The sequence below is a fragment of the Bidens hawaiensis genome, unplaced genomic scaffold (genome assembly GCF_021521415.1).
Source record: "Bidens hawaiensis isolate Kalapana, Puna unplaced genomic scaffold, B.hawaiensis_p1.1 tig00001412_1, whole genome shotgun sequence".
Lineage (NCBI taxonomy): Eukaryota > Viridiplantae > Streptophyta > Magnoliopsida > Asterales > Asteraceae > Bidens > Bidens hawaiensis.
In genome coordinates, this window is record NW_027491079.1 from 2,804,957 (window position 1) to 2,821,343 (window position 16,387).

General features: G+C 35.5%; 1 protein-coding gene across 1 annotated transcript; it reads right to left on the bottom strand.

Annotated features, from left to right (window-relative positions):
- Positions 1 to 221: 221 nt before the first annotated feature.
- LOC143574473 (V-type proton ATPase subunit H-like) lies at positions 222 to 5,258 on the bottom strand. The gene is made up of 11 exons (XM_077059087.1): positions 5,209 to 5,258; positions 4,255 to 4,380; positions 2,854 to 2,956; positions 2,667 to 2,739; positions 2,498 to 2,563; positions 2,306 to 2,420; positions 2,066 to 2,227; positions 1,856 to 1,981; positions 1,635 to 1,760; positions 1,341 to 1,520; positions 222 to 479 (listed from the first exon to the last, which is right to left on the bottom strand). Exons 1-11 carry the CDS (start codon positions 5,242 to 5,244, stop codon positions 231 to 233), a joined length of 1,362 nt encoding a protein of 453 aa, XP_076915202.1. The 5' UTR covers positions 5,245 to 5,258; the 3' UTR covers positions 222 to 230.
- Positions 5,259 to 16,387: the final 11,129 nt, after the last annotated feature.

The following is a 16,387-nucleotide window of genomic DNA, read 5'->3' on the forward strand; positions in this document are numbered from 1 at the left end:
TAATGGCAACAGCTATTAAAAACAAAAAGTAATAACACTTTACAATAATTACTGTAAGAAAAAATTAAAGCTTTAATGTAAAGGGTTTAAAATCAAAGTTCTGTGTGAATAATAAATATGCATAGCCCTCAAACCTTTTATTGTATCACCAACCATAAATAGCATAAAAATACAAACTTTATTCAAAATAACAAGCCTTTACCAGCGAAAAGGCCAGAGATGCTGCAATATTAAGCTTGCAAAAAGCTTGCATACTTGGCACCAAGGAAAAGCCTTTGGATGCAGAGTAAGGCGTTTTTGGTGACCTCAGCGTTCTCGTGGTTCATCAGTTTCATGACCCGCTCTTTTGCTTTGAGGTCAGTGACTATGATCCGGCCCGCAGGATGGTACTGAATAAACTGGGACAGATCAAAGCACGCAACGGCTACTGCCCGTGGATCGCTTGATGTTTCCAGTACCGTGAGCAAGATCCGCAGGGTCTAAACAAAAACAAATCATTTTGTTAGTTTTGCAAAACATATTTAGAAATTAAAAAGAAAAAAAGGTACTAAGGTAGGAGTGTTAAACGGGTTGTGTTGTGGGTCAAACCCGAACACTAGGGGTGTAAACAAGCCAAGCCGCTTGTGAACTACCTGAGATCGGCTCGCTAAAAGCTCGAATCGAGCCAAGCACAAGCTGGATCTTGAGTCTATTAAAGCCTTCATTTATATACATTATATTCAATATATATTTAACTGATAGTTATTATTATATACAAAATTATGATACAAATAGCTAAATAATATATAAAACTTAATATATAATTATTATCAATATGTATATATAAAAAACTAATTATAGATGCATATACATTAATTAATTAATATATAATAAACAAGCCGAGCTCGAGCTCTAGCAAACTAATCGAGCTGAGCTCGAGCTTAAACAAGCTTGGGCTCGGATAGGTTCGTTTACATCCCTACCGAACCCGACACGAATCCTGAAAACGTTGCGACACATGAACCTAAAATTTTATTTATTTTGTTTTTTTATTAATAATCTAAAATTACAGATTTACCATAAAAATTACAAATGCATATAAATTAATTACGTTTAAACTACAAACCTAGATTCATTTCTACTTTATAATTTAATTTTGATATAAAATACCTAATCGGTTTAAGTTACTGACATATAAAACACATTTAACAAAAAACTTGGAACACAACCTGTTTAGCTAAATGTGCTCATGGGTTCGACCCAAAACTGGCATAGACCCGTTTAGACTAAACCCAAACCTGTGAATTTCGGGTTTAAGTTCGTGTTTTGTCAGAAATTCACATGCAGAGTTTTATTAATACCTGGAAATCATTCTCTTCAAATCTCGTAATATTTTCTCGCCAGAAAACAGGATCTTTATGCATCGGAGACCAATCAAGACGACCGATAAGGACTTCCTGCTTGTACTTATCAAAAGAACTCAACTTCTTAATTTTATCTTTCAACCCCTCTTCCAGATTATTTAAAGCATCCAAAAGGTCCTATGAAACAAAAATAAATAACTAAATAAAAAATTAAATGGACAAATTATAAAAAAGAAAGCAATTTTAAATTAAATAGATAAATTATAAAAACAAGTAATTTTAATTTCTGACCTCATCACTCCAGGCTTGTGCTTTCAAACTTTGAACAATTTGTGGAAGTCCAAGATCTATCATCTGAGCTCCAAAGGATCCTTTTGCAAGCAAGTTCTTGAAAGTCAGCACGATCAACCTCACAACCTAATAATCATTGACCACCCAAAAGTGATAAGAATTGATATACAATTTATTGTATTTGAAATAAAATGAACATATATGAAAAGTCAAAGGAAGACCTTCTCTTTTGTTGAACTTTTGACCACCTCAGTCAACCGTGGTAAGGCTCTAGATGTAGCCAAGTACTCGATTGCAGGTTCATAGTAAGACAAAAGCCAAACACAGAGGCATGTTTCATACAGAAGCTGTTTGACCACAGCAGAAGTTAGTTATGTTCTATAAAATGATTAAAACATTATTTTAAGTTTTTATGGTTTTAATCGTTTTACCTGAATTGATTGCTGAGTGGAGGCTGGCGAAATTAGTGGCACAAGCAGCTTAACACCATCTGCTTGAACAAATGAAGACCTAACAACAGGTTCCTTTAACAAAGCTGCTAGACAGTTGATAGAAGCAGGAATGCTGCGGTTTGGGTGAGAAGGTTTTTTCAGCTGTAAAAAGGAACCTTGTTACCCAAGCAACTACTAATCAACCTTTTTTTATAAAAAGAATTATCTTACAGAAAATACCTGAATACAAAGCCACTCGACTAATCCTTTCAAGACATCAGCACTTGAGGTGGTTTTCTTCTTTGAATTTGCAGATTCTCCACTTACACTCAAACCATTCTTGTTTGACCTAGCACTATGATTACAGAAAAAGAAATATTAATAAATTTTAGAAAAAGTATAACCACCGATGAACCCTAAAGTAAAAGGTACCTTACTACTAAAGTAAGTATCTTAGAGCTCTTCTCTTGATTGAACCAGCTACCTTTCCATAACAATCTGAGGTGCAAAAGGATTTGAATTAATATGTAAAATGTGAATAATATAAACATATGTGACAAGCGACAACATTATTAAAATCAGAATATTGAAAGAGAGCAACCTCATGAAAGGTTCATAAATATCTTCATCTGCAAGAGATTTGTCATGAAATAGCTTTGCTCTACTGGGTTTTGCTGCAAGTATAAATACCAAGTAGGCCAAATGATTGCAACCATAACAAGATTAGAAATGATGATATGGCACCCATAGGAAATCAAAGAGCAAGCATAATTTATTTGGCTGGTTACCTGTAAGCATCTCATCAATTAAAGCCAGCACATATTCGACAGTGTCCTCTTTCTGTATGTCACGCAAGATGCCGATGAACACACGAATATAAGATGGACCATCCTGTGACAAATGTCCTGATATATCAAAATCTAACTTTGGTAGCCAAAAATGAAGTACGTGTAAACAATCATTAAAGATGATACATGGCGTAATAAAACTTAATAGAGAACAGGAGTGTCAGTCTGAAAAGAACAGGAGCGTCGGTCTGAAGGATATATCACCATGCATTATGCGAAAAATTCAGGAGAGACAAGAAGCAACTGATGAACATAATGATATGATAGATTCAAAAGTTCTCAACGCAATAAGTGTTTATAAGAGGTTGGATAAGTTGCTCATTGTTCCATCTTAGATCAATATGATGGAAACTTGATAAGAACAAAAACTACGGTAGTAATTAGTAATCTTTAAGAAAGTGATGAGACCCAATGAAAATTTGTTTAAAATTATATGAAATTACTAATGATGATAAAAGTCATCATGCTTTTGAGAGGCACACACAATGAGGTACAGGCTTGGAATGAATATACAAAAGATAAGGTTAGCCACTTGTCGAGAAGAGCAAAAGGCAATATAATCTTAAGATGGTTTGGTTAAATCCAACATAGGCCATTAAATACACCGGATGTCAAGATGAGCGTATCTCAACAGGATATTAGGATAGACATTGCTTTAGAAAGCCAGTAACCGGAGCTAAGTTACTAACATACCTTCTGTTGCTTACAACTTTTTACACAGATGCTTAAGCAGACACCTAAATAGTTATATTCTTAATTTCTTATAAAAACCATTATTCATATTTGAAACAACATTGAAAAATTATAATATATACAAGTTATAGCATTAATAGTAGACGTGTGTTTGTAGATTTTACAGTCCTAACTTTGTGAATGGTATGTTACAATATTGTAGAAACTGCACTGAACAACCGAAATTTGATGTGAACTTGAGTTATATGCAATTAGGAGACAAGTGAATTCATATCAGCAGAAGTTTTGAAAGAGAAATAAAAATGACCGTAAACTATTTTCATAAATTGAAGTTCTTAACAGAAACCAGATGCTAATTTGGCCGCTTAGTCTACTTCTAGAACAATAAATGTAAAAATGAAACAAGAGTACATCAACAAAATAAAGTAAAGAGACATTTAAATGATTGGCATATACCAAAGAAGTTGGCAATGGAAATGCATGACTAGCTCAATATAATGCTTGTTGAGGTTGGGAATTTGTGATAGTGTTGGAACGCACGTCCATAGACACTAGCAATATAAGAATCTAACAAGTATACTACCATTTTTGTTTTTATTATATTTGCACACACGAAAAGAGGATGAAAACAAACAAATGCAAGCTTACATTCTCAAGCAGTGGTGCCCTTTCATTTTCAGTCTTCTTGTCATAGCGCCTTAATAGCTGAAGTGCTGTCCCTGTGATCAGCTTAGTTGTCATGTAGGTCTCCCATGGGATGTCCCTCCTCAAAACCTTAAGAAATAACACAATACTAACATGTAATAAGCGATAAAGATGCTTCTAGATACAATCAAAGCATTAATCCCCCATTCAATTGATTATTCTAATCTAAATCCTTAGAGAATTAAATCAAACTTCAAGTATCAGGGCTGTAAAGGACCCGAACGGAACAAGGCCTTGTTTATGTTCATCCATTAAGCTTTTATCGGACAAGCGAAACAACTAACTAAACAAAACTTTTTATCTTTTTCGTGTTCGTTCATAAGGAAATGAACTTGTGAACAGTTCAAACAAGGTTTTATTTGATTTGGCTAACTGAGAATGGCCGGCGTCAACGGTTCAGTCCAGCTACCAAGTTTTTGTTGACGTTTTATTTTTTTGGCATTCATATGTTAATTTTGCATATAAATGATTAAATTAAATTAAAAAAAGTGTTAAAAAAACTTTAATAACAAACAAACACTAACGAACATAAACGGACGTAAACATAATAAATTGAACGAACTAGGCATCAACCGAACTAAATTCCTTATTCTTATTCGTTCATTTATTACGTTCAGTTCATTTACAGCCCCAATAATAATAATAATAATAATAAGTGTTAAATCCTCAATCAATCTATAGCTAATTGTAGATATTAGGTTACAAAAAACTTATAATTCGCAATTCCACGTCAGATTGAGCGATTAATTACACAATACGGATCCCGTAGAACGGCTAATCAATCAATCAATTGAATGAAGTCACGGTTAATTGAGTGAAGATCTGAATTGAATTGAGGCAATTTTGAACAGACGATTGATAATAGAATAGAAGAATGCAATATGTATGTATTAATACCTGATCGGAATTGAGCTCGGCTTGATCGATCGGCATTGATGACTGGTGTGGTGTGAGTTTCAGATCTTAGGGTGGGTAATCAATCCTCTTGCCTTGTTCACGTTCTGGAAAACTTAATAAAAAATTAAAAACAATAACAATGATAGATAGTTTTTTTTTAACAGCCTTGGAATCAGTTAATACCCGGGTAAACTTTCCTATCCATACTAGTTTTAGACCCGAGGCATTTTACGTCATGTGACGCCAAGTCAGTTTTCGAGCACATTACAAAAGGTGCACAATGAGACCTCCCACTATCTCTTTACTTTGTGTCCCAAATCGCAATGTACATTACCTTAATCTTCACACCATGGCCCCGTTGTGTTACAAAAAGGAAAAAGTTTTGCTCGGTATCATTGTTAGAGCTTGTTGGTGTTGGTGCATTTGAAGACAAAGAAGACGACCATTTCCCGGAATCTCGTATAAGCTCTCTGGTGTCTTGGAAGAGATCAAGTCCATGGCCTATCTTTGGATTATAAATAGACCGTCATTTAATTTTGTCTATGAATGATTGGTGTTGTTTTCCTTTTAAGTTGTGTTTGATGTTTGGCTTCTAGCGTCTTGCTAGTTGTGCCGTTTTTAATGAAAGTTGCCGTTCGAAAAAGAAAAAGAAAAAAGAATAACTTTTTTAAGAGTGATTGATACTGAAAAAAAATGCACTAGCAAGATGCTAGGCCAAGAGAACATACAAATGACAAGAAAATGAAAAAACAAGCCAGCACTCAATTGGTTTATCTATTACACACTAGTATTACACTGTAGAGACCAATTAAGATATCGTGCTCACGCCTTTTTTTTATCTATAAAAACGTGTTCACCTTATCTCTTGTAATATTTTTCATGATTGTGAAGTTTGATTGCTGAAAAGCTTTACGTTCTCGCTTTCTATAAGGATCATATATATAGTCCGGAGTCTGGACTATAATTATATGGAACTATAATTCTTTGGTATTTTTGACTTGTTAAGAATTTGGGAAATTGAGCAAGTCTTTTAGTGATTGACTATTAGCACCAAACCACACCAATGTTGAGTCTTGGTCAATAGCTATATAGCAAAATTGCATGATCGAAACACGCGTGACATAGGGGGTGTTTGGCGTAGCTTTTTAACAAGGCTTATAGCTTTTCTAGTGTTTTTTTTTACAAAATAAGCTTAACTTGGTGTTTGGTTTAGCTTTTTAAGCTTATGCTTATAAGCTTATATAAGCTAATTTGAAGAAACTTATTTGAAGATGGTTTTTTAGCTTATTTGAAAAAGCTTATTTGTGTAAGGGTGTAAGTTACTCATTTGCCCTCAAATGGTGATGGATTAATAATTATTGAAACAACTTATTACTCTACAAACTAAAGAATGATGGATTTAACAACTTATTATCAACTTGTAGAATATATGCTAATCCAAACACTTAAGAAGAGCTTATCAAATAATAGAAAATAAGCTATAAGCTATTTTAGTATTATGCTTCTGGTTTTGTCAACTGTATCTCGGTTTGAGTGGTTATACAGGTTTTAATTGATCCTTAAAGTGATTAGCACAAAAGCGAATTGATGTTGTAATTCAGATGAGGCTTAGACTTCCAGAGTTAAATTGAAATTGCATTGAATCCGCAGAAACTTACAAATGTAAATTGCATAATTGTTATTTCAATGCCATATTTGGGATATTTTTTTTTAAATTGAGTTGAACTAAAATGTCAACTTTGAGTTTGAATTGGTCCGTTGATAGATACATTATGGTAGCCTAAAAAAGTCAATTATGTGTTATTTAGGAGTCTAGATTTTTAACATGACATAAACTTCACACCAAATTTAGGGATCTAAAGCTAAGAAAGCAAATTCAGAACAATATTGCATAATCAACTTATTTTTTCTAACATAATTATTGACCTACATTATCATCCTTATCTTCTTTTGATCATGTGTCCTTCGGTTGGAGTTCAGCTGCAAGAGACATTATCTCCCGAACAGCTCGTTGTGAAATGAAAAGGTCCTCTTGTCTATTACATTACATAATAAGCAAACCTGTGCAGATTTTACAAAATCATTTTATAATGCAATAAGTCAAAAGGCTTAACTCTTCGAAAAGAAAAATGATAAGATTTGACTTACCAGAAGACTTGTTTGGCACTCGTTGACCATTGACCTCCAACAGGCCCGATAAGGACGAGATACTGTCCATTAGAGTTAAGTCCACATAATTAAACATGCATATACATATAGTTTCATGATTATATATTTTCTAAAATAAAATATTATCATAACACATATTAAACCATAGTAACAGTGGTATTATAACCTTTGACGATATTTACATATCAAATAAATGTCGTGCCAGCCATCACTCCACTGATATCAATTATGTATTTAGATAAACTACTCCAAATGACATTCTTTTCAATCAATTGTTTGTCTTCTTCCCATCATTAATATGGAAGAGTGTTTTATAGAGCCCGACTATGCCCGAGTTAGCTACTAGCGCAAATGTTATCACCTCTGCAAGCAATGGCATGCACCACCCATCAATACCATTATGAAGACATTGTGGATACGATGGGCTTGTGCAATGGCCTTTCCAAAGAAATACTGAATATGCTAACGACTACAACATACTACATGTAAGACGAACATCCAACATGGTTGCAACACAAGTTTTCTCTAGGCGCTCCAAAAGGTTGAGAAAAATATTCTTTTAAAGAAATACTTAATACGTAAAACGCGTTTACTACTAGTTGCCAGGGACGGCATGTGGTAACATTTTGTACTTCACGATTAGCGAGTGCCGGGTTGTTGGTAGAAATTTGGTTATTGGATTTGATACGACAGACAACATAGAAGGTTAGCGAAATAACCTTTTCTGATGTTCCACCGTTATGCATTCTCCAGGGCATTCTATCAAACTGCACAACTCCATTCACATGGTTCTTACAACTGGCATGCAGGAGATGTCAGTGGAACTAAGGTCCCTCCAAGGGGATGACTTGGCCAGAACATTCTAAGCTCCTTCAGTCCCTCCCATACCCTTATCAGTGTGGCTAACCACTGCACATTGCATGTCAAATGGAACATCGTTTGTTATGCGTGACACAAAGAAGATTTATGAAATCTCGAAGGACAACAATCCTTTAAGCTGTTTCTACCCAGTGAGTTGGTTCCAGGCCATATGGGTGCAATGTTCGTTAAGACGATTGTCTCACCAACTATTTGATTTGCTTCGCATATGATGTTTATCATACTTGGTTTACCTACTGTGGTTTTTTATGTTATTGTTGTTCTACTGCTTTTAACATTTCGTTGTACCTGGATATTTTGTGTTTTGCCAACCCATGTTCTGGCTAGGTGTAGGATCGGTTGCATTAGCAAAATAATTTAACGAAAATATAGCCAAAGGGGAAGATGCATAGCCATTGCATAAACGAAGAAACACGGGACACAAGTACACGCTAGACAATATATGTGTTATCCCATATAACCCAACTCTCATGATGTTCAACTGCCATATAAATGTCGAAATCTGCTCAAGCATCATATCGGTGAAATACCTCTGTAAATACGTATACAAGAGCCACAAAAACAAGTAATTCAAATAGGACTTGAGGCCCATGGCATTGTTATCAATGAAATCAATCACTATCAAGACCCGAGGCATTGTGATGTATGTTCTCAATCCCCCTTTCCCACATACACCCCATGTTTTACGTTTTAACTCCACCTGCTAAAGTATTACATGTTAGCAATGTGCAACACGCAACGCACAACCACTCTTGAAATGGGGGGTTAATCGATGCATAATGACATAAGCCACTCACAATGGTTAAAAACCTGAAACATTACAACCTCCCATGCATAATGCAAAAGTGAACTTTCAAACAACCGTCCAACGAGAAGAAGAGTACAATATAGTTGTAGACCCATCGCACCTCTATGCCCAGCAATCCATCGACTAAGACCAAAAAGCATATTCAACAAAATAATGGCCCACGCCACCAGTGATTTACCTATGGTATTCTTCGTCGAAATGGGAAAACTTTCTTGCATAAGGTATTGGGCACCGAAGTTCGCTCATGTGGCCTGGTGGCAGTTACAATGGGTTACGGGCAGCAAAAAAATAATGCATCACGAGCAACCTCTTATTCAGCGAAAAAATAATGCTAATGGGGGGGGGGGGGTTCAGATAGATCATAGATGTAACTAGTTGTCATAAGAGCATCATTGGTTGATGTCAGCTTCCGAATCAGGGACGGCTCGGGCATAGGCCAACGTGGACGACCGGCCGTGGCACTTAATTTTCGGGGGCACAAAATTTTTTTTATCTATATTTTTTTATGAAGAAAAATATGTATATTTAATGTTTTACCCTAATTAAACAATAACTAGCTTGGTCTAGTGGCAAAGGGGTATGACTCCCAACCAAAAGGTTGTAGCCTCTAATCTCACTTGAGACATTTTTAAACTTATTTTATACAAAAAGTTTACCAAGTAAGCCCATTTAAAAATTTAATTATTTAAATCAAACAAAAAACCATTTACATAAGACCTAAAAAATTTTTTTGCTTATATTATTTCGTTACTTGTTAAGGTCTATGGGCTTTTTTATTTCAACTCGGCCTTGACATATAAATTCTCAGAGACAGTGCTGTTTCGAATGTCACCACTCTCAGGTCTTCAACAGAGAAACTTTGTCTTTCATTAAATACTAGAGCACTTAATGAACAATGGTTCTCGGAATTCCTTCTACAAGTTGGCTATGGATTTAATGGCACGACAATACCGTTCACCACCCACGATAACTCCTATCATAGAGGTGAGCAGCACCATCTTCCCATCGCTCGATATCAACGCACAATCCAAAGACTACATTAGCTCCCGAGCAATCTTAACAACCCGGAATGCAATGTCGACGAGGTTAAGGGCCTATGCCAAGACTACATCAGCGCACTTACTATAGTTTTGACACAAGTGAAGATGGCCTCCACATGCACAAGAGTGGTCTATAAAGGATTTCATCCAAATGTGATTGACGTGGAAAATAGTCATAGGCAAACATATGGGCGAAAGGGTTCTCCTCTCAAGAATCCCTCTATGCCTATGAGAGGACGACATATTCTCCTTTAAAAAGAATACAATTTCTAACTAGACTGAGTTTCTTTATGACGATAAATGAATCCTACGATAAACTACTCCCCACGTCGGTAATTGCTTACCAAAACCGGTGTTCTGCTATGATCAACTATGCATGACATTGTCAAGAGGAATATCAAATGAAAACACAAAGGTACTGGTGCATTATCCCACAAAATCACCGCACCATGTGTACACACCCCAAATATTACATTTCAAGTTGTGTATTAAACCATCATATCAATCTCTTTTTTTCAAATTATTCATCTCAAGTTGCATAATTATTCATAGTAGAGGGCGTGCTCAAGACGGTGAAAATGTTCATTTGGAAATTGTTTATTGCTACCAAATAAACAACTTAGGGGCTGTTTGAAAACCTCTTAACAGTCATTAAGAGGCTACCTCTTAATGGCTCATAACATCTGAATGGTTAAGAGTTAAATTACCTCTTAACCATTCAGATGTTACCTCTTAACCATTCAGATGTTATGAACTATTAAGAGGTAGCCTCTTAATGACTGTTAAGAGGCTACCAAACAGCCCCTTAATCAACAAGACTAAAATCAGTTTTGTCCTTGTCAAAACTGTTCAATATCTTAAGTCGTATATTGTTTTTTCTTTTAATAACCTCGTAATTGATTAAACCAAGAACACAAAAATAAATAATAATTATTGATATATGTACATCACCCCAAACACCCTTCCCAACACACATTACTTCCCATCATACTTTGTAACTAACGTGTGACTATAACTACTGCATAAACAACATATCGATTCAATTATGTTTTAACACATTGCTTTTTTATAACTAACTTTCATCTAAAAGACCTGTGTATAGCACCTTGTGATGTAGATACAAATCTGCGTGGAAAGCATGCCAAAAATTACATAAAAAATATATATCACGGCTATATGCGAACCCCGTATTACTTCGATTCAAGATGTTCGTACGTATATACATTTCAACATATTACTTAGGCTCCAACCTAAGTGTGTAGGCCAATGCAAAAGCGTATGCAAGCAATGACTCTCCTTACCTTAAACAAAATTTTTTTACCGCCACTTCCACATAGTGTACAACCAAAAAATTATAGTGATCGAACCATGTCATTGTAGTCTATGTGCTTACTTCAGGAGCCCCAAATCCTCTACCAAATTATGTAGTTCCACTTCCGAACAACTCTTAGTGGCCAGGTATGCTTATGTTTTCGCACTACCGACCGACAACTTGGTTATAAGGAACCCACTAACACGCGCCTATACAAATCTACCTACCACAACTAGAAGCCTATTCGACACACTGTCTGGCACTGTTTGATTGTATCTACAACCTTCAAATGAATATACACTCCTACATGTAAAACACAACCATGGTAAAGAAAAATTATACAAGTATTCACCAAAACCGGGTTTTTGGGAAAAAAAATGGGGGTGGCAGTGTGTTGTTGGCTTTTAATATGTCGTTGGAGATATTCTTCAAGCTAAGCTTTCCATAATCTCTAAACCAACCATCATATGTAAATTTGGTGGTCATTCAGAACGACATTCACATGCCACTCATTTTTCCCATTTTGGTCCGTAGATTCGCGGAAGATTACATGTCATAGTTGGACAAAAGTATGGGTATTCCCCAATAAGGTCTATACTGTTAGGATGCACCATATCATACGTAATGACAACCGACAAGTTTTTGGTCGTCTCATATAATGGATTTACTAATGAGATAGACACAACTAACAATGGTGTGACAAATGCTACTATCCTTAAACTTGGAAGTTTTAACTTTATCATCCAATTTATTTTTACCAAGCAAACTTTGAATTTGTAACAATTTTACTTATACTGTGCAAACTTCGCATACGTAACTTTGTCTTCTGATTTATCAACAACTTTCTGTCGATTGTCTTATATGGAGACTCTAGTAAAAACTTGAAAATTGGCATTAACCTTTAACCGTGTGAACTTGAAACTACTTGTCATTCGCATTAAACTTTCTTTCTTTTTCGAATAGCATACTTGGTTACTTGGATAAAAAGAAACTATTATGCCGGCGGTTTGCCCAATGAGAGGTTGTTTGAAGTTCGCAGGGTAAACATAAATTGGATGATGAACTTATAAATACAAGGTTCACACAATTTAATTCATAGTGCATTCATCACCATTGTTAGTTTTGTCTGTCTAATTAGTAAGTCCATCTTTTGAGATAACCAGAAACTTGCTTATTGTGATCATGTATGATATGGTGCTTGTTAATAGTATATGCCTTATCGAGGAAGACCCACATTTTGTCCAGGTGTGTCTTGTCATCTTCCACAAATCTACAAACCAAACTGGGAAACCATGAGTAAGAAGAGGTTGTTGTGAATGACAATCGAATTTCCATATGAGGGTTAAGTCGAGTTTTTGAGAAGCCATCAACACACTGGCTACCCCAAATTTGTGGGTGCGACAACAAAATAAAGAACTTTGTTGTTGAATCCAATTGACGTCCATTTAGGAATCCAATTGTTTTTCGAAAACCCGGTTTAGAGAATACTTGTATAATTTTGCTTTACCATGGCCGCATTTTACATGCATGAACGTATATTCATTTAAAGGTCATATGTACAATCCAACAACGTCAGACCGTGTGTTGAATACGTATCTATTTGTTGCGGTAGATAGATTTGTATAGGTGTGTGTTAGGGGGTTCCAAATAACCAAGTTGTCGATATTGTGAAAACATAAACATACAGAAATGGAACTATGATATTTGAACAAGGATTTGGGTATCTTGAAGTAAGCGGATAGAATATAGTGTGCCACGGTTTGATCGCTATGGTTTTTTGGTTGTATATTCTTTGAAATAAGCGATAGTGCGTGCCGGTAAACTTTTTTTAGAAAGTAAGGAGAGTCATTGCTTGCATACACTTTTACATTGGCCTACACACTTAGGTTGGATCCTAACTAATATGTCGAACAGAAGTATATCCGTGTGGACATATTGAATTGAAGTAGTACGGGGTTCATAGGTAGCCATGGTATATATTATTTTTGTACCTTGAGGCATGTCTGCCATGCAATCTTGTATCTACATCGCAAGGTGTTATACATGAGCCATTTCGATGAAGGTTAGTTATGAAAAAACAATTTTAAAACATCATTTATTCGATTTGTTTTTTATAAAACAGTTATATTATTAGCCGCATTGTAGTTACAAAGTATGATAGGAAATAACATGTGTCGGAAAGGGTATTGTGGTAAAAAAATAAAGATCATGAGCATTGTTTCTCTCTTGTTCTATAACGTCTAGCATTGTGTCGTTGGTCGAATGCCTGACCATGTAATTCCTTGGCAGGTGAAGTAGCAACGTAAAACATGGGTTGGATGCGGGAAAGGTTGAAAGAGAACGCACGCCACAACACCTCAGGGGCGATACGTTCTAGGCGTCTTGATACGTTTTGATTTCATTGATAACAAAGCCGCGGGCATTTGTGTCTATTTGTGTTACTTGCTTTCGTGGCCCTTGTTTGTGGAGGTATTTGACCGAATTTATGCTTGAGCAGATTTCGACATTTATATGCAGTTAAACGTCATGAGAAACGTTGGGTTATACAGGATAACACATCTATTGTCTAGCATGTTGCCTCTAACGTATATAATAGTGTCCCTGTGTTTCTTCATCTATAAGCATCTTCCCCTTTGGTTATATTTACGTTAAATTATTTTGGGTTATGAAACATCATACTTTTCGATCAAGTTGCATGTAGGGGGCTGGCAATCCTAGAACCTGCCAAAATGGGTTGAAAATAACACAACAGAATGTTACATTTGTCATGTGGTAATGCTTAGCCATACTAATAAGGGTGTAGGTAAGATTGGAGGAGCTGAGAATGTTTTGACCAAGTCGTTCCCTTGAGGGACCTAGTTCCAGTGGCATTTCTTGCATGCCAGCTGCAAGAACCATGTGAAGGGAGTTGCATAAGTTTGATAGAATACTCTAGAAAATGCATAAAGGTAGAGAAGGAGGGAAGGGTATCTCGCCAACTTCCTCCGTCGTCGTATCAAATCCAATAACTACATTTCTACCGACAACCTAGCACTCGCAAATCGTGAAGTACAAATTGTTCCCACATATAGTCCCAGGTGACCAGTAGTAAACATCTTTTGCTTATTAGTAAGTTTTTGTTTGGAATGGTATTTTTTTCCTACTCATGGAACGCCTGGAGTAATGTGGGCTGCAATAACGTTGGATGCTCGTGAAATATGCAGTACATCGGGGGCGGATAAATGTTTGTATGCGGCAATGGTTGGGTACAAATTGCTGTCACACGGGAAAACAGATAACAACCCATCCAAATGCCCTGATATCGCTACATCTAGCTCTAAGACCATGTTCAAAGGTGTACGGGATGATAGATTGATAGTCTCCGGGCCCATAGTCATCGAATTCGAAGTCTGTTGGGTAAACAACACAATTGGAGTCACGAATTAACAATGTCCTTTGATTGCATGGTACTGGTGTGCGAGATTAGTGAGCTGCTTCGAGCCCGATGTTCATAGTAGTGCATGCCATAGGTGACAACATCTTTTGTCGAGGGCCGCACTAGCATGCAATAGATTATCACTTGAGCAGCTAAGTCCAGCATGGCTGGGTAGGATATGTAAGGGAGCACATAATAATAATAATAATAATAATAATAATAATAATAATACAAACTGTAATTATAATTGTAATTGTAACTCTGTTGTGATATTCGTCAATTTCGGGTCTTGTTTGTATTCGTTTTTGTATTTGTTTATTATGTAAACCGACCCGATTTGTAAACCGAAGCTTATGTTATAATCAAAATGATGGATTTATGTTACAATATTGTTTCACACTTGTTGGGTCTTGAAAACATCCTACCTTTATTTTTATTATTATTTATTTATTTATTTTTTATTATTATTATTATTATTATTTTTTGTTGTTTTGTGTTTTTGTCTTGATCCATTTTGCATGAAAACTCTTGTCTCACACCCATATTTAACCACCAACAGTACCCTATATATACACCACATTTCCTCTTCATTTTCCCTTGCTACAACTCCAAAAAAAAAAACTCTCTCTCAGACATCAAAGATTCAAGATTATCTTCTTAAGTGTTCTTGAAGGTTTTTAGTCTTTCATCTTAATTAGTTTATGTAGCCTTATTAATACTTGTTTATGGTTGTGCAACATATATATAAGATACACCCCTTGTTTACCTTTGGTAGTTACTTCTCCGATTCCGGTCGGTGAGGTTTCGGACCTCATAAGGCAAGGCTTCATGGAGGACTTCGTGTCCTTGATATATATACATCTATATAACTTGTTCATACATATTAACTTGCTTATTTTAGTTTGTTGGTCATGATTACAAGTTCCATGGTTATGGGTTTTTAAGAGTCTATGCTTCGGTTTAACCGTAAATAGCTCTAAACCATAAACCGAACTTTGTTACTAGTTTGTTAAATAATTGTTTAAACATGCTTATTGTTATATCTAAGTTTCTAAAATCATTTTTACAAATTCTATGGTTATGGATTTGTAGAATCTTACCTCGTTCTTTACCCGAAACACGATCCGAACCGAAAACCAAACTTTTGTTTAAAGACTTTATTGTTAACTTTTGGTTGTAAAACTTAAAATATTTTTTTTATTTGTACATTATTATACAAGTTCTTTAGTGGTTGGACATGTGGAAACCAAACCGATTCTTACTCTCTTAAGACACACAAGTGTGTGTTTTTTTTAGCTATCAAGACTTGTATATTTCTTTAAAAATAGTTACAAATTGATTTTTAAATATTTTCTTAACTACTTGGAAATGTTGGATCTAACTTGATCTCATAACAAAGTTTGGACCGTCAAAACCGAACACTCGCTTAACATGCGTTGTTAGTTCTAAAACAATGGAACTACATACTTGGTTAAGTCTTATTAAATTTTATTGAGTTATCTCATAACATTCAATATTTTGGAAAGTTGACTTTGGGTTTGACCAATTATCAAGAC